A 27731-nucleotide genomic window follows, 5' to 3' on the forward strand; every position below is an offset into this window, starting at 1 on the left:
CCACCCCAGACAAATTTTTTCAGCTAGGAGAACAAACAACTCCATTTGCTCTTTTCTTCAACTTAATGGAATCCTTAATTACAGAATATTGTTCTCCTGCTCTTCATTACACTGAAAACTGAAAGTGAGAGAGGAGGAGGAAGCCGGTGCCAAGCAGACAGGGTAGCTACAGTCATCTCCTCTGCCTTTGCTTTTTTGTCTGTAGCAGACCTAAAGATGAGATGGCATTTTTTGTGGGTTTTTTTTTCCTTTTTAATATTAGCAGCTGTTGTACAGCAAATAATTAAGTAAACTAGTGCTCGAGTTCTCTCCTAGCAGCATAAGTAAGACATGAAAGCTTAAGTCAAGTCATGATTAAAATCCAAATCAGAGAGGAAGCAGCTGCTTAAAAAGAAAAAAAACCAAACTCTTAAAATTATCAGATTGGGTGGTTTCTAATGGAATACCTACTGTACTAAAACATTTGCCGATGAATACTATTATAATACATAATAAACTAATAACTTTAAACTTATTTTCTTTACAATTGCAAGTAACCTATAAGAAAAAAACTGCTGAAAACAGTCCAATACATATTACTGATTGACTTCACAATAAATTCGCTATTTATTACTGGAGCACAGGCTCTGTACTGAAACATTTATTATGCCATAGTGAGCTGATTGAATGGTTGAGAGCTTAATTTTCATGATATCATTAATAAAAACAAGTCATGTCTCTGTATAGACCAAATCCTGTCATTAGATGTATGCATATGTTTCTTGTAAAATGCAATGGCACCCTTTAGCAATAGATTTTCACATACAAAGTAGGTGAAAATACATTAAGCTCAAGAAGCATGCAATCAGAAGCCCGTGTAATCCTCATTTCAGTTCCCTGTACATACAAATCACGTGATAATTTACAGTTAGAGGATCACATCTATATTTTAATTCTCATTAAAGGACTGGATTGCCTTTACAATGGCTTGTAAAGTGAATAAGACTTTGTACTGGGAACACTGGAGAGTATGTAGTAAAATGAAAGAAATTAAAATAAAGTGCTAAAGTCCAATGACTGTGGTCCCAGGGAGCTGAAATGCACTACTGCCCCTACACAGATTCTCCATGTGGCTGGACAAGTCACTTCCAGTTTATTGAATGGACTCACAAGCAATGATCACCTCAATAATCAGTCTGTTCCCAGTGAAATTTAAAGGTCTATGATGCTCAAGTTTGAGTAGACCCAACTGTAACCTGAAAGCTCTGCTTCAGGCAGTTACTCAGCACTACACACTGAAAAAAACAGGTCCTTTGATTCACAAATTGGGCACCCAAACTTATGGACATGTTTGTTGTTCATTCCCCCATGACTCATTCCTTTGAGAAATAAAAATAATAATTGCCCCCTAGCTTAATACAGCTCTTGTAAAGATGCTCTTTAAGAGCCACTTGATCCCACAGTGAAGTGTGCCACTGAAAACTCCATGGGAAAATAAATAATTCTAGGCAAAGTTTCAGAGAGAACACTCGATGAGGCAAAGAGCATCCACTATGCAATGGGGAGAAACAAACACAGACTGGTTGCTCATCCAACAAGGGCTGTCCAACCTGGGGGCTGCAATGTACAGAAAAAAGGGAATGGGTAACATCAAATATAAATGACCTGCATTAAACTTAAGTAAGCAGTATTCATTCTGGGATTTCTTCAACTTTCAAATGCCCAACTTTGCAGTATCAGGATCTCTCCTCTATTTTTAAAATAAAATATAAAAAAAATTCCATTCTTCAAAATAGGGTTTAAAGGAAGACACATATTTTGCTTCTTGAAATAAACTGAGTAGCCCATAATAACAATTACTTTCTGCATTCTCTGCAAGCTACAAATTTTGCCCAGTATTTCCCAATAGTAGAGGCAAGCAAACACTTAGGAATTTTCTCATATTTTTCTTATTAAACCAATCATACTCAGATATAATTGCTTGGGTTTTGTGTCCAAATTTTCACAGGCAACCTTCACCCATGCCTGCCTCCTCATGCTATGTCAAACTACCTGCCCAGCCAGGTACTTATCCAGCAGATACCACATTTGAATATTCTAATTCAACCAATTCCACTCAATTCAGCTTCTTTGCTTTTAGTTTCATCTACATCCACTCAGGTCCAGCTCCAGTCTCACAGGCCATGTTCTAGTCTCTTTTACTCATCTATACTCAATGCTTGCAATCATTTTTGGGTTGTTCTTTTGGTTTTGTGTTGGGTTTTATCTTTTATTTATTAATCATGCCTAGCTCCTGCTTCGCACTATGAATTTATCTTTAAGGTTTGTAAAGTTATCAAATGTAGATGGATTTTCTTAGGCTGACAAAAGACAACCAAGAGAAAGGAGGAAGGAAGGAGGAAATATATACTCTTCCTCATGGCCAAATGTTAAAGACCTCAAAGCCATAGCACCTACATTTCGGGTATGGCAAGGCCACCTGAACAACTTTAACACTGCTTTTACTGCAATGTCATACAATAAGCAAGTGATTATAATTTACCTTCAGACCTGTGGGCTTTGATTAAACTAATCTACATTACATCAGATTTTTCCCTTTCCTATTCATTTCTCCTCAGATGACCACAACTGTGAATAAATTTAGTTGCTTGGTGGACCTCACTAGGCAGGCTCATATAATGAGATGTCTACATTTCAGCTGCAACTTACAGTTTTTTAGAACTTTGATTTGGAATAATTAAAAGAAATCTGTAGCATATTTTATTCTGAGTTACTAAATATATACTCCATTACTTGACTCCACCTTGAATGACACCATTTGCTCCCTGCTACTGTTAATTAAACTAAGCATCAAACAAGACGCTCAAAAATCTCAAAAAACCCCTTTTGCTAAGTGTTATGAGATGGTTAGGCTTTCTCCTCAGCTTCCCCTCCATTCCTGTAACTACTTAAAACACCCACCCACAACTCCTTCCTACAGTCTCCTGAGGTTGCCCTCAAACATTCCCTTAGACCTGCCTGTTCTTTTTAAAATGAGAGCTCTTGTTCTGCCTCCCTGCTGGCTTGCACTATATTTGCCATTCCCACCACTGTCAGACTGCACAGCTCTTCACTTCTTCAGGAGAGGCTGATTGTCATATCAATCTCCATGTTAATAATGAACATCTTTTGAGGAAACATCTCCATACATGGCACATCATCTGGTCCAAATGCAGACCAGAGATCATGAAAAGAAAGGTCAGAGGGAGAGTTTGAGAGAGTTTATAGTCCTTTCTATTAATAATTAGAAATTTCAAAGGCTTATAAACTGCATATATCTGCTACTTGCCACAGAGAACTCAAGAATCTAGGCCAATCTCAAGCACCCAAGTGAAGTCAGAAAGGAACAACAGCATCTCAGAAGAGCTGTTGTGGATCAGTTTAAGATAGAAACAATATGCTTTATTTAATCTTGAAAAAAAAGTTAATCCATTTTAGGTTGAAATTTCAGCCAAAATTCAACTTTAGACAGGTTTGGCATACAAAATGGGAAGGCAGACACCTAAAATGGTAATGCTTCAAAACCTTAAAACTTAAATTTTCAAAACTTACACCACTGTAATACACGATAAATTTAATAAAAACTGCTTTGAAGTTAGTAGGAAAAAATTAGGACAAAGGTTCAGAGATAACAACAGAAACTGAGGGTGGTTGTGTGTTGTTTTTTAGAAAATCTCGTCAAACTAAACTATTCTGGACACCAACTAAAGTAACCAGATGGACCTTAAGAAATTGATGCTTCTGTGAAAGCATTAAAAAAAAAAAAAGCCAACTCAACAGAAATAAAGGCCTGTCATAAACTCACTGAACCAAAAAATATGAGAATGGGGAAGAGACTGTTTTCTGTTGCTTCTACATTGGCAACAGACAAGCTAAATAAACGGGACATTTTTGTTGCAGAGATTTATTTTTTTTAACATAAAACTCCGAAGTTTTATTTAGTAAATCACATTCAGGATGAACAAACTGCAGAAAAACAGCAGGTGAAGTATCCTTCAAATACACTATGATTCTGCTTTTTAAAAGGTTGGCTGCTACTGAGACCTGCTAAGCCTTTAGAACCAATAGCTCAATACAGAAATTAGTATGGCCCAAGAGAACTTTCCCACTGCAGCCTCTTGAGACCAGAAAAAGTTACTTGATACATCCCGTCTGCTAGAAAAAAAACTTTGCTGCTATGTGTTACTTCTTTTAGTTTGTGGTAGACACACATGTTGCCCCAAGTATCTAGAACTAGTGTTTTCTATCATCTAGAGAGAATACTTCATTAAAAAAATTATACAAATTCCGAATTTCATTATGACACGTAAAGAAAAATTAAAGTACTAGAGCAGAAGACTGTGACTACCTAGAAACCAGTATTATGACTTTATTATATTTCATGTGGGTAAAAAAACAGTTCCAAATAATTTGAGAAGTCCTCTCTCTTAGGGCAAGGAAAATTACAAGTAAATTTTAACTGGGGAAAATGCGTAAAACAGAAGAATGAAAAATGGAGACTGGAAGTAGACAGCTGCTGACACAAATCAAAAGTTTTCTCAAGTAGAGTCAAGAAGATCCACTGCTTGCTGGATTTCCCAACCCTTGAAGCCACTTCAAAAGACTGAGACCTACATATCTACCGAAATGCTAATTTTCCTTGAAATAGTTATACAAGCAAATCAGTACCCCGTAACTTCTTGTATGTATCAGACTAACACTAACCTGAGGAAAAATAACAGAAATACTGATAGAAACTTTCAGTGATCAAGAATTTAAGAACTGGAATGAAATTAACACCAGTCAATATGTTTTTATATAGATGAGTCTCAACCAGCCATGACAGTTAATTTTTTTCATTTTTCATTTTCATTTGCATTACGAGTTTGCTTGAGGAAGGCAGATGTACTATAAATAATCTCTTGAATAGTATTTGATTTACTTGCAAAGGACACTGCAACAGAATTAGCATTGCAGAGCATTAATGAAGTACATGTGAAATGGATTAAGAGGTGCAAAGTTGAAGCATCTCAAAAAAAAAAAATCAATGGTCCATGAGACAAAAAGTGATGACAGTCAAGGAAGCATTTTTCAATATGGAATGCAGAGGGATTCCGGTGGTGTATCACAATGAAAAGGTTACACTCACACTCTTCAACATTTACATCAGTGATTAGGAGAAGAGAGGAATCAATTCAAACCAAATTTACAGATGACAAAAGCAGAACAGCAAATAATGATAAGCACGAGGAAATTGGTTTGGTAAACTGTGTTCATTCAAAACAAAATACACGTTAGTAGAGCGAAACAAAAGCAACACACTGGGAACAAAGACTAAAGTTCACACCTACAGAATGGTGGTACTGTATGCCAGAAATTTTCAGCTGAAAAGGAGTCATGGTAGACAAGTTATTCAACATCAGCTTTAAAGGAAGAGTAGAAAGATGTGGAGGTTGAATACTGAAGAACTGTGTATGAGTACTGAGGTGAATTTCTTCAAATGCATTGTGAGAATGGTACTGGAGCACACATAGTCCTGGTGGCAAGAGTTAAAAAGGAAAAAGAAAAAGAACTGGTATGCTGAAGAGCCATAAACAATGTTTGAAGGCCTTAAAAAAAGAATAATAGCAACAGACCTTGAAGAGCAGTCTCTTACTATGACAAAAAGAGACAGAGGTGAATTCAGCAAAATGTGTAAGCATATTCATGGAGGAAAGGTGCAGGCAGCACAGGGTCCTTAAATCTTGAGAAGAAGGGAGTCATATGAGCCAGTGCTTGGAAAACCTTAGTTGAATGAAAACTTGGCTCAATGCCTGGGCCCAGAGGGTGGTGACCAGTGGAAGAGAATCCAGTTGGAGGCCAATAAGCAGCAGTGTGGACCAGGGGTCCAGTCCCATTCAAGACCTTCACTGATGATCTGTGTGACAGGGCACCGGGTACCCTCGGTGAGTTTCCTGATACAGTTTGGTTTCCACACAACTGGTGGATACCAAATTGAACATGAGCCAGCAAAATGTGCCTCTCATATTATCAGCAGCAAGCCCTTTGGTCTGGTTCCATGATTCTGTCTACAGATGTCAAGCAGGGGAACATGGAGAAGGTTTTGGTAGAACCTCTCTTATACTGCATGAGAAGATGTATGTGAGAGCAAAGTCCACTTTAGGCCAATACAGATGCTTAAGTACTGCAAGGAAGGATTGCTGTACCATTCATAGATGGTGGTGCACGGCTCAGTGAAGACCATTATCTTTAGAAAGAGCAATCTGCAGCAGAATGAAGACACCTACAGTCCCTTATCATCCACATATTTATTAATCAGAATAATTTACCTTGACTTCTCTGATTAGTTACCTCTGATCTTTATTAATTAAATCTTTCTCTCCTCAAACACCTATCTTAAACTAGACATGTCTGCTCTAAGCCAGGAACTTCTATAACACATAACAATACTTTCACTCATGTTACAGTGTTTTGAAGATTTTTTTCTTTTAAATTGGCTTTAGCACAACCCAGGGGTTATTAACTTATCAAAACTCAAGAAGACAGCAATAGAGACAAATGAGAGAGGTCATAGGATGGGAAAGGTGGGCAAGAAAATTAAAAGCAAACACTATAAACAATTCAGTTTAGTCTATATTTTCAGGAAAAAGTTGTTTCCCAAATTGTATAAGATACATAAGCAGTGTGTGTATATATCTGTAAATGTCTTTACATATGTGTCACATATCCACGAGCACACATATAAATTTTCCTTTTTTTTAATTTCCTTTGATGGAAATTCAAGTCAGATCACACGTCCTTAGAAAAAGTGTATGCAAGTTCAAGCTGATACTCCAAATACTTTTGTTTCCCCCCCCTTTTGTTTTTGAGTTTTGGGGGTTTTTTTAAATGAAATTAATAATCACATACACTGATAATGTATGCGTGTGGGCACTGAAGAAGTGGCTTTTCAAAAAAATCAGAGGATTAAATGTTCTTGTGTAATATGTGGAAAATACTTTCTGCATGTTTCAGAAACATTTAAAGAAATATACTAAGCTAATAGGCTCCCTCAGTTACTATGGTAATAAGCATAAGAGCATATAAACATATAAAAGGTGTTTTTACTTCATATTGATATTGATATTGATCCACTCTCCTATGTTATAAAACACATGAAGTAACAGAAACTGAAAAAATAAGCTAAGATTCTAACACTGAATGTGATTTCTCACAAAAAACTTTTTGGAGACTAAACCCAAATAATATTCCATTTTGCTGTGAAGTTACTGACTTTAAGGTAGAAATTTCATAGAACTCATGCCTGAAAAACATCATTCTAGGCAGACAGCATATTAAAATATCACAGAAATAGTAAAACTAGAAGATACAATATTAACATTATCATAAAAATCTTGGCCTAACTGGCAAACACAACAACAAAAAAGTTTCCTGAAAGTAGTACTTACAATGACAACACAACCATTCACAAATATAATTACTAATTAAACAAAGAAAATATATCTCGAGATGAAAGGATCCCAGAAAACAGACACAGACGTTTCAACCTTCAGACCACTCCTATGCAGGGATCTGCTGGTTTCTCTAGTCCTGTGAAGAGCAGTGAATGCCTAGCTCACCCATCTGCTAGTGGACTTCATGGGGAGACCAGATCTTAATTTGCCACCTAGATAATTTAACCCAGAGTTTTCATCTCCTGCCTGTGGATCTAGAAATTTTTTTTCCACAACCTATAAATCATTACGCATTTATTCTACAACATTATCACAGCAGCAAAGCACAAAAAGCAGAGCCTCAGTTACGTAGATAAACTTCAAATGGTTCTTCACAAAAGAAAGATGGTACACTTAAGAGGTTTACAAAACTCTTTAGTCTTACACCAAACTATCAAATTTGATTTTCCTGTTTTCTATCCTTGTTAATGATAAAAACTGTGTTGCACCGTTTCTTAATGAAATAATTTTGTCTGTTTCCTCTATTTGCATGAAGAAAATATTCAAGATAAAAACTGCAGGATGACAAAATCTTAATATGCAGTTTGGTAAAGTTCTAGTCAGTCTTTGAACAACACGTTTATCTATCCAGTAAAGCTTGTGTTAATGCGATGTAAGAGTTTGGCAAATTCAACTCTAATGGAGCATAAAAGTGCTTTTGCTTGAAAGTGAGATCATTTTTAAAAATTCAAAGCATGATCACTTTTCCCTTTTTTTTGCAGGAACAATCTGATACAAGCAGCAAAGCTTAAATAAACTAGAAACATTTCAAATGATCCATAAAGGATTAATAAGCACTGCAGGAAGTCCTATAGGCTCAGCGTATACATTTTCCATCTTTTTCTCCTGCCACAGGCATGACGTGAAATTCTAAACAGAACTCAAGTTTCAAAGTCACTGAATGTTAAGGTCTGCAGCTTTGATACTAGGGTAGAGTGGGGTCACCATCTTGGAATATTTAATTTAAATAGATAACAAAATATTGATTTTATTAGCATAATAAAGCCCCCAAATTACGGCCCTTCACAAAATTCTTTTTCTACTCACAAATAGGCAAATGGACAAAAGCAAGGCAAAAGGGGTAGTAGTAAGCTACAGGCCACTAATATAACAAGAACAAAATGACAGCTATTATTTTGGCAGAGATAATCTATGCTGAAACACAAAACACACATGCACACAATTTCTTTCAATACAATTTTCTTGTCTTCCCACTGACTTCTATGATTACCACAGAAAGCAGGGTTCTAAACACATTTCTCAATTGAATCTTCAATCAATAACGGTAAAAATCTGAGAAGGGAGATATGGGAAAACGTATTATAGCATTAGTAAGTGTTTGCAAAACAGACTGAACTTACCAATATGCATAAAAGTTGAAGGCAGGGAAAAATATATCAGTAACAATGTACCCTATACCTTTACTTAACTGAAATTAGTTAAAAAAAAATAAAAATCCACTGAAACTGCAAAATTCAATCAGTAGTAGAAACTGCCCCAAGCCTGGTCCAAGTGATGAAATTATGTAGTTATACTTTTGCTTGTAGTACCACAGTTGTAAAATAAGGAATACTTCTGAATTACCAAATGGTTTTCAGGATATTCATAGGTCCTTTTTAAACAGTGAAAAAGGGTGATCATTTAAATAATTTACAGAAAGTAACAGAACTAAGCTAAATAGAGTCTACTTGCTGCTATTAGTTACATGGTATAAAAGAGAGATACTAAAAAAGTAAGAATTAGATGCCTGCAGAAACAAAATGAGAAAACTTCTGGGATCTCAAAAGGAGGTCAGCCTGACCCAAACAAACTCAATTTGCTAGCAAGAATCCAGACTTACTCTAACACTGACGTAGGAGAAGAGACAAATAATTCATATCAGAATTGAGAGTTCCTTGTGTTGGAAGATGGAAAAGTTTAGCCTCTGTTAAGCTTTAAGGCTGTTTACCACCCAAGCTTTCTGTTCAGAGCCAAAACAACCAACCATAGAAACTGTTTAGGTGATAGTTACATACAGACTGGAATAACTTCTTGCAGGAGTAGAAAATAGGAAAGATTCAGAAATGCAACAGACAAATAGAAAGTTATAAAAGAGCATAAATATAAAAACCAGCATGGATAATACTGGCCATATTGGGGAGGGGAGGAGGGAGCAGAGATGTGAAAATGATAAATGTTAGCTCACAGTGAGAGACTGACGCTGAAAGGCAAAAATTATGCTAAAATAATACACTAATCAAAAGGAAAAGTGAATGAAAAGAAAGAAGCAGAGAAGAAACTGAACAAAGGACTAAGAGTAATCATTTGTCTGTATAAAGGCAGCAGAGAGGCCTTGCTTGTACTGATGTCTACAATTCTGGGCATATTATTAAAACCAGACAGAACAAACCAATGTAAAGAACAGCAACACAACCAGTTCTATAAATACAGTAAATTTTTTGTGGTTATAAACATACCAGATACAATGAAATAACATCTCTTCCTACTAACATTTGGAAAAAAAGAAGAGCAGCTTGAGAGGAACCACAAGCATGTCACAAAGAGTAAATATAGTAGCATAAATAAAGTTAATTTTGACTAGTTGAAAGAAAGATTCTTGTTACAAATTCTCAGGATTAATAGAATAATAGAAGATTAATATCAGAAACTGATATGTGTTTAATACAGTAGCTGCCATATGTCTGATCATGTGCAGTGCTAGAAACAATTTACATTAATTCTATACTTGAATATTGAGAAAACAGAAGATGAAAAGGACTTTGATAAATAGCCATGGCCTTTGTGTACTGTGAAAGCCACAGCTCACATAAGGGAACACCAGTGCCTGCTGGTATTTGCCCACCACTAACAATCATGGCAAAAGAGGAATAAAAGGAGTGCAAAAGACAGTCCATGAAAACAGAAGTTGACAAAAGAAAGCCTAGAAATGTGGACAATGCAGTACACAGATGATAAACTTGTTGCTTTGTTTACCTTTCTTTGTAATTCAAAATAGAATTTCGGTGAAGCTGAAAAGATGACAGAGCCACAGCAGTGAAAAACAGAAATATTTTAAACTCTCTCATATAGCCTTTGGAGCTCCTTGACACAAAGTGCCAGATAGAAGCTGTACCTGCAGCAGACTTGCAGTCACACAAATGAAAATACTTCCAGTTTTATAAACAAAGTCATCTGCTAACTAGGAAGTTTCATCTCTTACCAAAAGTTTTATTGAAAAAACTTGCGTTTGACGGAGTTCCTTCAATCATTAAGCACCCAACTAATGTCAGAGACCAATACTACACTGGGCAAATCCCTTTATTAAATAAAATTCCTTTGTTCATAGATTAATACTTCATCAGTCTATGTTATTGGGCAGCAATGACCTAACAAACGTTAAAAATGAACCATTTTCCCAGTATTTAAACTGATTTTGAGTATTTAATTCCTCATGACATTTAAACTTGTTTCATCTTCAGAATATGTTAGTTTATGACTGTGGCAGTGCTATAGAAAGAAAGCAGTACCCTTGAGAGAAAGATGGGCTGCTGCACAGTTTGCACCAGGAGATGACCGTACTTGCAAAACCAGGGGAAAATGTCAGGCAAAACTATGTGTTATAGGTAGTTTTTTCTACCTGCAACCACCCTCACAATTCCTGTCCAAATTAACTCCTCATACAACCTTACAACTCAATATAATTATATATATAATACAGAAAGAACACGATTTTGTCTGTGTTTTAATTTCATGTAACAACGGAACCTCAAGTTTGCCATTTCAGCCTTTTTTCTCTCCTTTCCTGCAAATTCCTCTGTCTTACCTCCACACGACGAACATTTACAATGGACCAAAAGAGACAGGGAAACTTAAAGGGTGCATGGATGAGGCCAAAGGAATTAAGTTAGGACAGACTGAGCACCTTTAAAAAAAAAAACCTAAAACTGTTTCAAAGGATAACTATGAATCAGAAAAAATGGCTCTTCTTCATCACACAGGACAAGACAGAAGGAGCCTCTATGCTCCTAAGACTACCTCATGAGGAAAAAAGTTATCTGTAAATGAATTTATTCCTTTATTCAATGAATTAATAATAACGCATTAATTTGATTTTTACTGTGGAACTTTCACACAAAACTACTGAATGTACTTTTATTTTTCAGAACAGTATCCTTCCCACTACTCAGTGGGCAATCACAGAGGTGAGGTAGAAGAAAGATGAGAGAAAATAACGTCTTTTGTTTTTGCTAACAGCTGATCAATTTGGCTGTTTCACGTAACTGAAAATGAAGAATTGTTAGGTGTTCAAAGCAGAAATGTGTTTTGCCAAAGGCATTATTAACAATTAATAATCATTACACAGTGCCTTGTTTACCTGACCTTGTGTAAATTTAGCAGCCTTGTAATTAGACCCATATTTTGCATATTTGTATATTTTCATGCATCGAATTTGACTCATTCACTCATCCATTAAAATTTGCTTGACAGACATAGATGGATAATCAGGGTACAATTTGTATTTAGTGGATTATAGAAAATTGGCCAAACATATTAAGTTCAATAAAAGCACATTCTTTTCTTTCTCTTGTGGAAGATGCAAAAGCAATAAAATATCCAACAATGGCCCCGAGGCTCTCTGACAAAGTAGGAGAGCTTTCACAATCTCATAGCTTTAATACAGTTTTTTTCTAAAAAATGGATGTTGGGTTTAAAAAAAAAGAACTAAGAAAAAACCACACTAGGCCTACATTTTACTTTATGCAATGCAACAAAGAATTCTTCACTAGAAACACCTCCTATAAAAGCTAAACTCTTAGTATCAAGCACAACTTCACTGAAGTAGACATCTTGTATTCTGGGAAAAAAAAGGAAGATTTTTCTCCCATTTAACTACTTTTCAGTAACTTTCTAAGCAGTTGGAAGAATTATCTTACTACTTTTCTGTTCAGAAAAAAATCACGATAATAAAATATTATTATTAGATTTGCTTAAATGTTTGAGAATAAGTTTTATTATTAGGCAGTTCAGTATATATAACTTGTCTCCATAAAATAAAGGTATGTGGAGATGGCATATATTGCCAATAACACACCTCTGGAAACAGAAAGGTATGGAAAATCTTTACTGAGCAGTCAGTGTAGAAAGCCACAATACTGAACAGAATGAGGAATAAAGGAATTTGTTTACCTCTCTCATAAGCTAAGACAGCCTTGTCCGATAAGTCATTTTACAGTTTTCTTCTGAAGAAACTGACTTTTGCCCAAAAAATCAAGTTAGATGTACTCATTAAATGTGTAACACATTTTTTTTACGACTTCTATAATCCAAAGGGAGCCTCTGTGCAGCTTCTTTCCTAACCCATGTATCTCACCTGTGAGAAAAAGCCACTCATTTCATCCTATCAATCCACAGATCTCTGTAGATTTTGTTTTTTTAGTACCAAAAGTGAAATCTTTAAAATAATAAAGCAGTGGCAAGAGAGTGGAACACCATATTATTGTTTTTAAACCCCTAAGTTAGATTACTATTTTGGCACCCCTTTTAAAATCACCTGCCAACAAAGATCTGAGGCATCTGCAAAGTAATAAACACAAAGCTATGTCTTACTAAAACACTGAAAAACAGCCCAGTAGCTTCTCCTCTAGTAACAGGCACTTCTTTTTTCCCCTCTCAAACAACCTGCTAGATTTACCTTGGACTCAGTTTTCTGTGATCAAATAAAATGCAATGTAGTGATTCAGTCACTTAAGGATTTTAATTTTCCTCTGTCATAAGCCTTGTGGAAGAATACCTACCCCATCCCTCTTTCCTAAACTAAGAAAATTACTCAGGTTTTAACTGTTCAGCTGACATAACTAAAGTACTAAATGTTCAACTAAAGCAACAAGATGAGATCCAAAAGTTGATGAGTTTCCAGGCTCATCTGTGATGGAGAGTAAGAGCTGTCACTTCTTGTTGGTCCTCATCTCTTCATTGAAGGTGAACAGATTAGTCCCAACAACACTGTTGTCTCTTCCCCAAAGATGTCCCATTGCTGGAACAATTCTGTCCCTCTTCAGACTTTGTCTCTCATCCAGTACATTTTGGGTTCAATGCTTTTCACAAGGACAACCCTAACAGAAACTGAAAAGGTTTAGTATCAGGAAAAAATAAAACTCTACTGCACCGTGATTTCAGTTTTAATATTTTAGTGCCCAGAAAGTTCCTCTGGCCTACCAGTGTCAAATGTCAACATCTTTGCAGGTCAAACAAGGAAACCCAGAGGCATAGCCAGTTTTGCTTCCATTCCAGAAGTCTAAGAGGAAGCTATTGGTGAGGACTTTATTTTCTTGGGGGATGAAGGATGCTAGATTAAACACCCATTTATTCAAGAGTATCGATTATTCGAGGTGGTATCTATTTTCATTCAGACCACTGGTGGAGATCACTAAAGATTAACACCAGTAATTGAAATTCTCTCATGTGGTATCATCCACATTTTGTAAAGTTATGGGAACTGCATAAAGTTGAATGAACATTTAGCCTTAATGCTTCCAGAATCAACACTATATTCATGCAGTGCTTTACACACTGGTAGATTTCTCATTCCTCAGTTTTTGGCAGACAGTTCTCAAAAGAGGGGCAAAACAAGGGACAGACTTTAAAATTTATCATGTTTCTAAGCCCTAGGAATGACATTTTCCAAACAGCTACTCCAGTACCTTCTGTAGGAAGGACAATACTCCAACGGTTCCAAAGTTAAAGAGTGATCCAAAACACTTAAGAGACATAAAAAGCAAAACTCCTTAGTTAATATTACTATACGGAGGTAGATAAAACCAATTAATAAAGTCTGCTAGAATATATCTGAAGAGTCTATCATAGTGCAAAAACGTGCATCCCTGGAAGTGTTCAAGGCCAGGTTGAATGAGGCCCTGAGCAACCTGATCTAGTGGGTGACATCCCTGACCACGGCAGGGGGGCTGGAACTAGATGGTCTTTAAGGTCTGTTCCGACCCAAGCCTTTCAATGACTGTATGAGCATTTTTTTCCATTAGTTTATCTGTTTTGAGGATGTTGTGCTGCCTCTGAAGGTCCTTCCTCCTGAAACACGGTTTTTAACAGTCTCCTACTGCTGCATCATGTTTGATCCCTTCCAGATAAGTTCAGTGCCTCACCACAAAGAGAAAGAAGGAAACCTTGTAGCTTAAGAGCTACCTACAATTAAGATGAGAGTGGAGAAAAGTGGAGGGAATAAGATCTGTCTAGATGTTCTGTCTTGAAAAAAAAAGCCAAACAAACAGCCAGTAACCATACTGACTCCATCAATATGAGAGAATAAGCCTTGCTTATGATGCTGGCTTCTCATGCACAGGTCTGTGTCTGGAAAGGTACCAGTTTAATTTATAAAGGAACTCCAAAGACAGATCAGAACATACAGAATTTAAATTACAAATTCTCTATGAGGTATTTCAGTATCTTTCACATAAGGGGTTGGGGAGGGAGCAGGTGTGTTACACCTTATGTTTAATCATACAGGAATCTCTCTGAAGGACCATATCACAATTCAGTTTACTCCATTATTGCTATTTCACTGACTGGGTTAAAAATAACAAAATCCTAACAAGGAGATCCCCAAAAGATGCCCCACTAAAGGAATAAGTCAGTACAAATTCCCTTATCACAGAAAGAAAAAGAGAGGCAGAAAGCAGTAGGAGAGAGGGGGAATTTGATTAATTGCTTCCTTCAAACAAGCATAAAAACCACATGCAAATCCTAAAGAACAGGGTGAGAAAGGATCACCAACACTGCATATCTAGTATTTCTAAAGAGTTGTATTAATCTTAATGCCATTATTCATACTCATAGATAGATAGATAGATACATGCATACACAGGCAGGTATACATAAATCAAATTCTACATGCAATCTTTGTGCCTGATAGGTCAATGATGGGTAGCCTGGTATCCTCCAGTTCCATCGGAAGACCATCCAGCATGAATCGCCTCAGTATGAGAAAAAAATATGTATTATCCAATAAAAATTATTCCAGTAATCACAAACTTCTTTCAGAAATCTAATGTTTTATTCTGCAACAGAACTCAGCAGATGCCACTTTGTGTGTCTTATTTTGGGGAGCAAGGGGGTTCTCTGTTTTTAAACAATTCTGGCCCCTTTGTAGTATAGTCAAATGTTGCTTTGGATATTAAATTGAGAATTTATCTTAAATGGAAACAAACAACTTCGCTAAAAATTAGACATTTATGACTTGCAAATTACAGATACTAATTATTTTCAGTATATACAATTATGATATTCTCAAGAGGTATTAATTTTGGGACAGATGTGCTTTCATCATGTAATTTGGAAATTAAGTTACACTCTCACGTATGGGAACTAAGAAGTCTGAATTTGTGTAAAGACAGGATTGATAGAAAGGAATTTTGTCTTGCTAATTTTCTCTCTCTCTCTGCCCCCCCACCTCTTTCTCTCTCTGATGAGAGTGTGGCCAGCAATCCTCACAGCTGGGTTGCCTCGCACTCAAAGGAATGGGGGCTGACTGCAGAGCTGATGAGGATACACCATCACTTGACTCCACCTCCTATTTTGTCCTTTCAGATAATTCTTCCAAATCCAGTAACTTCTAAAAATTCAAACAATAATTAAGACATACCAACTATAAAATATGCACAATGTTAAATACTTCACATTCATGGTAGAGTGCAGAAATTAAGTGTTGCTAATGCAAACATCTTAAAAAAGACACTATCAATACACATAATCCAAACTGAAGATATTAATACAGAAACTTCCTTCAAATTAGGGTAAAAGGAATAGTATTGCTAAGCTAACCAAATTTTCATTAAGAAAGGACAGCATATTGCTACAAAAATAATCTTCAAAGACAGGTGATGACAAGTGATAAAGGAAAAAAGAATAAAAGAAAAATGCCAGCTAAACAAATCTCAGGGATGATACTGTTGGGGAGCGGGTGCATTAATTAAATAAATCCATATGGGAGTTCTTATTTTTTTGTTTTCCACATCTGAGCTGCAGACACCAGTACCAGTACAGAAAGGAAAAAGACAAGACAAAAAGCAGCATTGTTTTCTGGTGCATTATAAAAACCAAACCCATCTTCAAACATCAAACTTTTGTTTATACTGTTACACAGGAGGTCAAAGGTACAGATTCAAGGCATTCCAAGTATCTGCTACAATTCTGAAACTCAGATTTTTATTTTTAGATAGAACAAGTTCAGTCACTGCATAAACACTTCTATCTTTACGGATAGTCATGGATTTTTGATGCCTCTCTTGCAGATGCCACTTACAAAGCTAATGACTTAGTTCAGGAAAAAAGGAAAACATCTACTTGTCAGATTCTGCGGAGCCCTAATTTTCATGTAGAAGTCTGGCACACCTTCAGAAATCCTCAGAAACGTTCCCCTCATATATTTATGGATTCAAACCTTAACACAATCTACTAGACTGAAGATACTTCAATAGCTGAAACTCTTCAGATGGAAGAAAGTGAACAAGACTGTCATTAAGCCACTGGAACAGTTTTAGCAGGACTACACAGTTTTTTTTCTTTTTCTCCTGTTATAGGATGCTGCACCTGTAGGCAGACTGAAGAGACAATAATCTTCAGCATGGCATGGCATGGCAATAGGGAGGGGAGGTTCACCTTTAGCAATAAAAGAGTCTTTAAACCAGTGTGCCATAACAAAATGCACAGGAGTAAAGGAGTTGTCACTTCACCAGGCTCAATTTGCAAAAAACCAGACAGTACAAAAAACCCCATGTTCAACTAAATAATAGATTAACTAATGTTCAATAAAAAATAGAAGTATAAAGTCCATGGGTAGATGTCATATAATGAAATATAACCTGAAGGCCAGCCTAACCAACCTGGTTGATAAGTTTCTAGGACTCTACAGACACCTACCCATGGGATGCTACACATGGGCCAACAACTGCTTTGAAGCACAGCTTTACTACCTGACTACATACTGGAATAAGGTTCTGCACTCAAATCATATTATCTCCCAAAGCAGGCATACAAAGTAGTCATTTTCTTAAAGCCTGAGGATTAAAATAATAAAAAAAATTCACTTGCATATATCCACTGAAGGAAATATTGGTACTTTAGAAAACAAAGCCTGTGCAGCTTGACTTGACTTCTGAACAAGACACTGAAGCAAATGTGAAGCCACGTCTTATGTAACGGTATTTCACCATTTCTTCCTGCAGATGGAAACATTCTCACTTAAAATGAAATAACATCTCTTTTTAATCTCAGATTCTTCAACTCCACAGGCTCTTAAAACTGTTCTTCTTAAACCTGTAGAAGTACAGGTTTGATGAGTCTAGAGGAGCAAAAAATGTCAACTCTAACACAGCACAGGCTGCTAAAATTGACTATGGTGTTTCCTAGGATATCTCAGACAATTTGTTGCCTTATCTCTGGTGTGACTTCTCTTGGTCAATCCATAATTCCCTAGAAGTCTCACCCAGTGAGAGGGTTACCTTCCCCATCCCTATGCACAGGAATGAAGACACAAGAGCAGAGGAGTTTAGCTAAATGGTGCTGCCCAGATCTCAACGCTCTGAGGTTTTTTCCCATAAGTAACTTACGTCCAGGAATCAAGCTGAAAGGTCTGATGTGCTCCCCATTTGGTCTGTTTGATTCTCAAATGCTTAATCACTCATTCATTTTCCCTCGCTGCACCAAATACTAAATATCAGCAAGAACTAAAGAGCTGCCTAAATGAAGCTGAATATAAGTTTTTGCAATAAACTACAAAGGTTCCTTATGATGAGATTTTGAGTACTGGAATCACTTCTGTTGAGGAATACCTTATTTAATTTTTCTACGAGTACATTATCGAGAAACGGAACAGTGACTAAACATTGCTGGAAATACTTTCGGACAATTGTAACTGCTCTAAACCAGAAAAATGAAAACAATCCTTTTAATATCTATGGACAGGGAAAAATGAACACCTGCAAAACCCATTCCCACTACACCAAAAAGAAAAGCATGCTGTGGCAAATATAGACCAAGTTTTTCTTGTATGCCTTCTGTTGCCTCCCACCCCCACGGTTTTCTTATTCAATTAGCTTCAGGAATGTGGACTAAAAAAGACAGCATCAAACAAAGCTGTTTACAGAAGGAGGTAACTACATAGAAAATATATTAGTTTCCCAAATACTATAAAATTTACTTTAAACTTTCTTTTGAAGATGAAGGTAGAGTCATAATAAAGACTAAGAAACTTTAGGATGGGTAACATAGATATCTTACAAGTATTATAAAACATCCCATATTTTTTCTTTTATAAGCCCATTCAACTCTGAATTACCACAGATGGCGCCACAAAAAGTTGTGTGTTGGTTTTGTTTTTTTTTTTTTTAAATGGGCTTAAAAGTAAGTAATTTTCACTTTCTAAAATCAGTGTTGGATCGTGGATTTCCGTATTATTAGTGACTTCCATGAAAACATTTCTGATAACGACATAATTTTTAGGTCATGAACATGTAACAAACAAATCCTTACAAACGGATCTATATCCAGAGAAAACATGGTCTCTTCAGCTACAGATTTTAACCTTGATTCTCCTGGTGGATGCAATGTGCTTGAGTGCTGTAAGTATGCTGGTTATCCACACATCAGCAGCATCAAGCATTGAAGGCCAACTGACCTTGTTGACTTGTATAATCTCCTAGCAAGCTGGTTCTCTATTAAAAGTTCTGTAGAATAATACAGGTTTGATATTTCAGTGACTGGTTGTTCCAAGTTATTATGGTATAAGGCTTTAATTGTATCAAAATTCCATGACAACTGCTGGTTTTAAGACTTACTTTATGCCTTCATTAGTTTATCTGGACTTCTGCTTCTTGTAATGTCTCTATTTAGTGACTACTGGGATCATTTTCCATCAACAATTTAAATCGAACATAACAAAAACCTTAACAGATTTAAGAGAGCTCTCTAAAACTACTGCAAAAAAAAAAAAAAAAGATGAACAATGATCCTTTTGAGACCAGTGAATTGTTATAAACCCTCTTGTGATTAATTATTTGTTATTAATATAGACTCAGAAGCAACAAGTCCTCAAAAGCTATATAGCATCCACAGAATTTGTGTCAATCCAAGGTATCCAAAGGAGGGCATGTTTGCTCACTCAAAGTGGAGTGTGCCTTGCTCAGGCACCAGTAGTAATGGCAGATCTCTCCACAGGACACACAGATTTGCCCAAGGTTTTAAATTCTTGGCTCCAGAATCTTGTAACAAGTGCTGCGACTGCTACATCAAAGCTACTTATCTTGTAGTCAGTTTAAAGTCAGACCAGATACACAGAGCTACAACCATATCTCTCTACTGCAGCACAAACACACACCCCAAGTGTTGCCAAAATTCATCACTGCTTTGACCAGGGCAACAGATCAGTTCCAACAGAGTACCTTTGAAGACTGTGCTTTCTGTAATCCTCTGAAGGCAGCAACATCTTGTTATTAGATGAGTGATTCAATCACGTAGGTAAACATTACACACTTGGTGGCAATCATAACCACAACCGTATTTTACCCCTGGGTACACTTCCTGTAACATGATGTTCACAATACTGCCATTTATAAGCCCAAACAGACAAATTATTGTGACAATAAGTCCTTACATTCCTGTATTCTACCTACAGAGGAAATTACAAAGTTAGTTTTACTCTAATGATGCAATCCCCATTTCTTAGAACCTGTTCCATGCAGTGTCCAGCCTGGGGAGCCTCTTCTACAAAAAGCTGACAGAGATGTCTAGTATCATTAATCCTTCTCTGGTGAGGTACCAGACTGTGGACTAAGTACAGATTTTGCTTCCTTGCTTGTGTTCACTCATTCTTAGTGGCTAAAATTTGGAGCATCATACTCAGCCTCACTCAGCAATCAGTGAGACGGATGCATGTCCGTCATGGCTGGTAAAATCCAATGAAGAGAGTTAAAACCTTTGTAAAGACATATTGATCATTACTTTGAAACACTTCACTAAAAATCGTATTGATGCTGTAAGTCTGAACCAAACAACTCCTTTACAGGGCAGATCATGGAGAAGTTGCAGTAATAGTGCATCGATTCCAGTTAATAGACTCTATGAGTGCTGTGACAAGTAACTGCTTACTCATCCCCAAAATGCACTACACACGGTGACCAAAGGGTTATCTTTTATTATTCAATAAATATAAATTATGAAAGACATATTATGGTAGCATACTGACTGCCCTGTCCAATAATCAAGATATTTCTAATTTCCTCCTGGTTAACCAAAATATGATTCCAAACAACACTCATCTGTCAACCTCAATCAAGGAGAGAATCAGAAAATCCTACTGTGGAGGGGAGGAGAAAACTCCTGATAATCTGGTGGCAACCTCCCTTCTCTCAGGTTCCAGTAAACTATGAATGGAATCACATTAATCTTCTATCTTTCATTCCAATCTCTCTCAATTCTGCCTTGACTTGGAAGCTTTCAGTACTAAAAATAAACATCTCTGTTTATGTATAAACCAAAATGACAGTGATACAAGTTCAAACTTGGAAAAGACTCAGAAACCCATTTCCACACATACAGGAAGGACTGAAAATAATCACTGGAGTTTATCTGACGGCAGAGTCTAGCTAACTGATTCTGCTTACCACATTGGATGGTGTCACAATTCCTTCTCACTTCTGGCCCTTACTACTCTTCATCACATGCCCATATACTACTAGTACTATTAGCACAGCAATAAATAAAATATTGCACTATTGCCACTACTGAACACCTTTCCCTAACACCAAAGAAGTTCCTTACCCCTACCCATCCCCCAAACAAAAACGCCTTCAATGCATGACTGTTGTGAGAACATGATTATAAAAGTCATCACATCATCTACAATCGTATTTTCACCTGTTCATGTGGTGCACACCTGTGGGTTGTTGGCACTGCACTTCACTGAGGTGTGGGAGATTCCAGGTTCAGAAGGAGCCCTGTCATCTTTGTTCTCTTAAATGAATGTGCCAAGCAATCCCAAAACCTGTGTGAATGCTGCCGCCTCTTATAATGTTACCTTGTTTAGAAATCTTTTACCTTTTTAAGTGCACAAAATACTAATGCAAACCCCTTGAACATATATACAAGAGCCAAGACAGCAATATATATATAAAAAATAATTCCAAGATCTTGAATAGCGTACCAACATGCTTTTATACCACGACCTAATGTGCAAGCAAGTAGACCACCCCACAACAGGCAAGAAATGAGAAATTTTGAGGGCTATTGAACACTGAATTTTCACAGCTGAACAGTATATAAAGTTATTTAGCAGTGTTCAATAGCCTTCAAACTCACTTCTGCCTGTGGGTTAGAGTGGTCCAGTAGAAAAAGACTGTAAAACAAAAACAGTGCAATACTGGTTGCACCAAGATTTTTTCAATATTTTTTAAAAACCCTTTTTAAAGTTCACATCATTTTATGTGTTTTGAAAAACATAAAAATATCTACAGATGCCATGCACCATTAACCAGACAGCATAGAAAGAGCATCTATATAAAAGTAAGTTTTAATATTTTCATATTTATAAATATACTACTAACAGTACTACAGGTGTATAGATGTTTTAAAAAAATATTAAAAAACTGCTGCTTCAAGGACAACAGCTTCTCAGTCCAACCAGATCTGTACTAATTTTGCTACTGCTCAAATGGCATTTACAATATCTTGGGCTGGGGGGGGAGTTCAGTTCTTTACAGTTGGCAAAACTAACACTTCAATAGCTGAGTAAGATTTGGGATTCATTTTATTGATGTGAATACTGATTTTTACAGGGTTTTTTAAAAGGGAATTTAAGAATTGGTATTTGTTTACAAAGCGCTCAAAAATGAACATTTGAACATTCCAGTGGGAAACACAAAACAGGTTCCAACGTAATAATTAGATCCACTTACTGAAAATGAAATTACACCCTCCTTAAGCACGAAAGTTGGTCAGTTTTTCCATTTATGCTTGCATATTTCAGCTTTCAGCCATTGCCTCGCATGGATGTTTCATTGATGGCTGAGGGTAACACTTCAAAAATGAACTAGCTAAACAAACTTCCCAGCAGCACTTGACAGAGCTACACCTATTCTTCCCCATTTCCAAAGCAGTACAGAATTAATTACCAGTTCTATGGATCTATTGTAAGTATAATAGACTAAAGAGCTATCACAGACACATTTATTGTAAAAGCACAATCCCAAGAGTGTCTAGTAGAGGGCCAAAACGATTAACACAAATGCTTTGTCAGATCAAAGATAAAACCTGCACCGCCCAATTGAGGAATGAATTAGAACAGTGGGTTATCTTTCAAATTAACCAGGGCAGTTAGTGAGGAAAATTTCATGAAAGTGTAATTCTTAGCCTTTGTGAATCCACACAGCAGGCATTCTGCCAGCTGACAAGATGATGAAATTTTCATGCTTAAAAAAGCCCTCTTCATTTCCCAATTTAGATTAGCTAGCGTTTCTCTCTCTTTTCATCTATTTGCTCTTCTGAAGCAGAATTAAAAAAAAAAAAAAAGAAGCACACAACAGGATCAATCTCTCATAGAATAATGCATTTCTGAGAAGAAATAAAATCTTTACATGTCATTTTTAGATATATTTACATTTAATAGTAAGATTATAAAAATTGATATTGTTAATACTATTAAGAAAACCATAAATACTGGAGCAATGGTAGATACGTTTTGGAAGTCAGATATAAAACATTTCAATGTTTAATGGCAAAAAATTATTGCGGAAGCAGAAATTTTGATACAAAGGCGAGTAATTTACAAAAACAATGGGATTGTGGTAGGCTTATGAAATTCTATTTATGCTCTTGCATTTGCATCTTTTTAAAGGAATGTACATCATTTAAAGGAATACATCATCACAGTGTATATTTATTTATCACAGTTTCACGTGCCAAAAAGGGCAAGTAGATTTTCTACTTTTAGATTTTGTGGCACTCCGCTCCGCCCTTAAATTTACACTGCCACATATAAAAGCATTTCAACAGATTAAAGGAAACAACACGCAATGATCTTTAAAAAAATCTGATTCAAAGCTCACTGGAAAAAAGTAAGCTTATTCATCTCAGTGAGCTGTGGATCAGGCTGAGAGGCTCTTGATAGGGCTGCCTTCATAAAAGATAGCTCATTATTTTATAGGTTAAAAAATACATTTTCTCATTTTATGTTTTTGTATTATGTTCCATTTGACAAACATACAAACTAAGAAATATCTAAAAAGAAAATAAAAAATGGAGTGACACCATCTTTGACCATTATAAACTGGTATTTCTGTGCCTTTCAGATGCAATTCACTACAAAAGGAGATTTAAATAAGCATCTGAAAATTTCATCAAATGTTTGTTCGGACAGTTCTTTGTCATATTACATCTGGGTGTGTCTTTATATCTTATAGGATTGATTATATATATTAGTGCAAACACCCATTTGATGAATTTCAACTCTAACTGTTATACAGTCACTACAAGTACTGGATGAAAGCAGTAAACTACAACTCTCAGCATCTGATTTTCTAGGAGCTAAACGGACAAAAAGTTTAGTTGCCCAACTCCGTGAAAAGCCCTTTTGTAAAATGAAAATTATTGTGCAATCTGGAAATTGCATTTTACACTAAAAAACTGTATTCCACAGTCAAAAAGTAGTTTTAAATCTTATTATAGCTAACCAGGTTAAAAGTAAATTCTCAGTACTAAGAATATAACTGAATTTATAAAAGCTTTTACTTAAATGGGCAAATAATTTTCTTTTTAATTATTTTCATTATCCTATATACCATGTAGTAAGATACTTAATAGATTCAAATACAATGTAAGCACATTACAGCATTCAATATTCAACCATTTCAATTTGGGTCACAGCTTGATCTTAAAAAACAAAACAAAACAATCAACAACAACAAAAAAAAGAACAGAGTAAAATAAGGAACCACTTTTTGTTCTTATGAGTAATAAGAATTTTTCCTGTCCTAAATGTATCTTTCTTCTTTCAAGTTTACTATTGCATATCTTATGTACACGGTTTTAGCACTTTATATGCCTGACATTACTTAGCATGTGGCCTTGTGTAGTATCATAACGTATGTACATTAAATCTAAAAAGTAACTTTCACATAAAAATTCTGAAAACATATTACTTAGACATATTATTTAATAACACTTTCTATAATTTAACATAATATATATACTAGTATCAACTGAATGATAATTTTGCAGCCAGTTGGCCTTTGCAACGAAATAACAAAGAGATTTCACATTTTGGTCACTTAACCCATCTAAGCCATCTAACTTTAACTTCAATGGAAAGGAATAATCTATCCCTACCTTGTGAAATAATGCTTGAATTTAAATACTCTAAGAAAGTTCTGTGTTCCTTTTGATAAAGATCTTCAAAAGAAGCATTCATACATTCAGAAATTATTACACTTTGAGAAAAGAGCTTAGAAAACACCTACAATTGCAATAAGAACTAATACAGAAGAAAGATAACACATACAGAAGAAAGATAACACAAAATGTACACTTAGTATTAAACCATAATGATAATTCTTAGCATTGTAGCTGCTGTCTGCAAAAGTATTCTGTGATACTTAAAACACACCACGAATTAGATATGTCATTCATGTAAAGGCCAAATTTTCAAAAACAATTTACTTTTTTGAGTATATCAAAAATTATGAGCAACCAAAGGTTATGACTGCCTTCAAAATTTATGTCTATCCTGTAGCTATGTAAACATGCAATGCTGAACAACAAAAATAAGCAAGCAGGCAATAGAATGAAGTGATCTATGAAAATTTGACCAAAATACCTAGCTGCCAGTTCACAAAATATGATGTTTCCAGCATATCAGAAATGCAAAACATACTGATATAATTTTATAAGCATGGTGGGTTTTGTCCTACCCAGTCACCACTTGGGACAGTGCGAAGACAGGGATTTCAAATATTACACTTTTTTTACTCACAATGCCACACAAAGCCAACCACTAGTGCTGGCACTTGGGATTTCTTGCACCACTTCCCCCAAAAAAGAGAATTATATAAATTAACTATCCATCTTTCTCCTCTTTTTTCCCTTCTTAATCATTATGAAGAAAGATTCACAGTACTTCCTTTCCTACTGTCCTTCAAAGACTTTTTACAGACCTACACTCCGTCTTCCTTTTCACAATATACATCAATTTGGGTTGGAGAAAGAGAATCGTATTTCAGTGACATGAGAAATTGGTATCTGTGTATGTGATAGGCTTCACAGATTTTCCTAAAAGCATTATGATAATCAACTCTCTGCACTCTGGCTAAAAGTCTGGAAAACAGAGAGCTACAACATCTGTAACAATGTTGACACACACTGCTACAAAAATTTGAGTACATCTGACTATCTTGAGATCGAACTGAGAAAACAAACATTCTAAATCAATATTTGAAATCACAGATTGTTTGCCTTTCATAAAGTTGGGGTTTGATGTTGCAAGCTACTACCTTATGCTATACAAAAAAAAAGTAACATGACAGTCACTAAAAATTCAACACTACTTCAAACACTCATTCCATATGGCAGAGTATTTTCTGAATACTTACATTATAGTATTTTCTAATGTAGCGTCTAATATCCAGCAGTAACTTGTTGTTCATTTGAACCACATAGTTGAAAGGAGGCTCGTCACAGTCAGTCTTACTGCACCTTTGCAAGCTGGGTTCAATAAATCGTCCCTGAAAACAGAAGTGTAAAACCAGCATGCATCACTGCTACAGATGGTAGAAGTTACCACAGGAGTTTAGACAGTAATAGTCTTAAAGGGCCTGTAATACCTGGGCCTTCTTTCTTCCCCTTACAGTTGGCCATACCCACATGAAGATATCTCTGACCTACAGCTTTCCCACTCTCTTCTTACCGAAAGCTCTTTTGGAGAACACGCCATAAAGTTAGTAATTAAAAAAAAAGATGTTGAGTAAAAAAAAAAATTGATCTGTGGACAAATCATGCTCCCCCATCTCTGCCCAAGCAACACAGGTTTGCTGTTTTAGCAGGGCCATCAAAGTTCTGCCCCAGATCACCGAACTGAACATCGAAATCAACTTAGAAATACAAATCACGAAATTACCAATAGGGTTGTAGAGACAAACCTCATTAAACAAGAATCTCGTGATCATCTTTTATTTTCTCTGAGTTCAAAGAATAGTTTTGCACCATCTCATTCCCTTACTTTCAAAACCTTCTGAACACCTGACAATAAAATTTCAGAACCTGGACGTGTTGCGTGAATAACTGAAATTAAGTTACTGGAATTCTCACTAATATAAGAGCAATCTGGTAGGCTGAACATTCATAAAACTTTCAGAAAACTTTTTTCAAGGTAAGACTTGACTGATGTGAGCCATCTTTGCTAAATGGTCCCACCCACAACACTAAATAATTCCAAGTGGAATACAGAGGCCTTTTTTGGTTCGGATTCCGGATTTCTTTTGTTATTTGGCGGTGGGGATGTTTTGGGTTTTTTTTAAGGAGTCTGACATCCACTTCTCTCCAGTTAGCCCATCTGCAAGTTGTCAAGCCTACAAGCAATTAACTGTCTTATTTACAGCTGCAGTGAACAAAAGTCAAGGATTCACAAAGTATCACTAGATTTGTATGTCTTTTCCTCTTACTTGCTTCCAAAGACTGCTTTATTTTGGTTCAAAAAAATGCAAAACATCTGCTGTTTGTCCAAATTAACTTAAAATAATTACTTTTAATTTAGATAAAAGATTTATTTGCTTTCAGTTTCAAGGTTTTCAGTACTCTGAAGCTCACTAATTTGCCGATGACTAATACATACATAACATCGCTGTAGAGTTAAATACTTGGCCCTATTTCAAGTTGTTATCCAAGGTCAGAGATACATTTTTTGGCAGAACTTCTCAACCAGAATGCACCCCTATGACTTTTTATGTTCAATTCACAAAGACAGAAGGAAAGATAACAGAAAAACCTCACTGTGAAGAAGGGAGGCGGGATGTAGCAAGATAAACACAAGTTTAAAGCACACTTTGTTCCAATTAATATGATTTAGGATAAGAAATTGCCATTGCTATATGAAAGTTTTATTATATAGAGAAATGCAAAAATGGGAAAAATATTTCAGCACTATCCTATCAGCAAATATCTGTTTCAAAGCTATAAATAGCAGGACTGAAACAATATGGTATCTCCTCC

At 35.9% G+C, this 27731-nt stretch overlaps 1 protein-coding gene across 2 annotated transcripts in view; it reads right to left on the reverse strand.

Annotated features, from left to right (window-relative positions):
• Positions 1-27731, reverse strand: part of POLA1 (DNA polymerase alpha 1, catalytic subunit) — a 191122-nt gene that overhangs the window by 76705 nt on the left and 86686 nt on the right. For both annotated transcript variants that reach the window (XM_027636829.1, XM_027636819.1), the window contains exon 34: positions 26117-26248. In XM_027636829.1, the coding sequence (XP_027492630.1) occupies positions 26117-26248 (132 nt within the window). The remainder of the gene's footprint in view (positions 1-26116; positions 26249-27731) is intronic.

This window comes from Corapipo altera, unplaced genomic scaffold (genome assembly GCF_003945725.1).
Source record: "Corapipo altera isolate COAL_440 unplaced genomic scaffold, ASM394572v1 0, whole genome shotgun sequence".
Taxonomy (NCBI): domain Eukaryota; kingdom Metazoa; phylum Chordata; class Aves; order Passeriformes; family Pipridae; genus Corapipo; species Corapipo altera.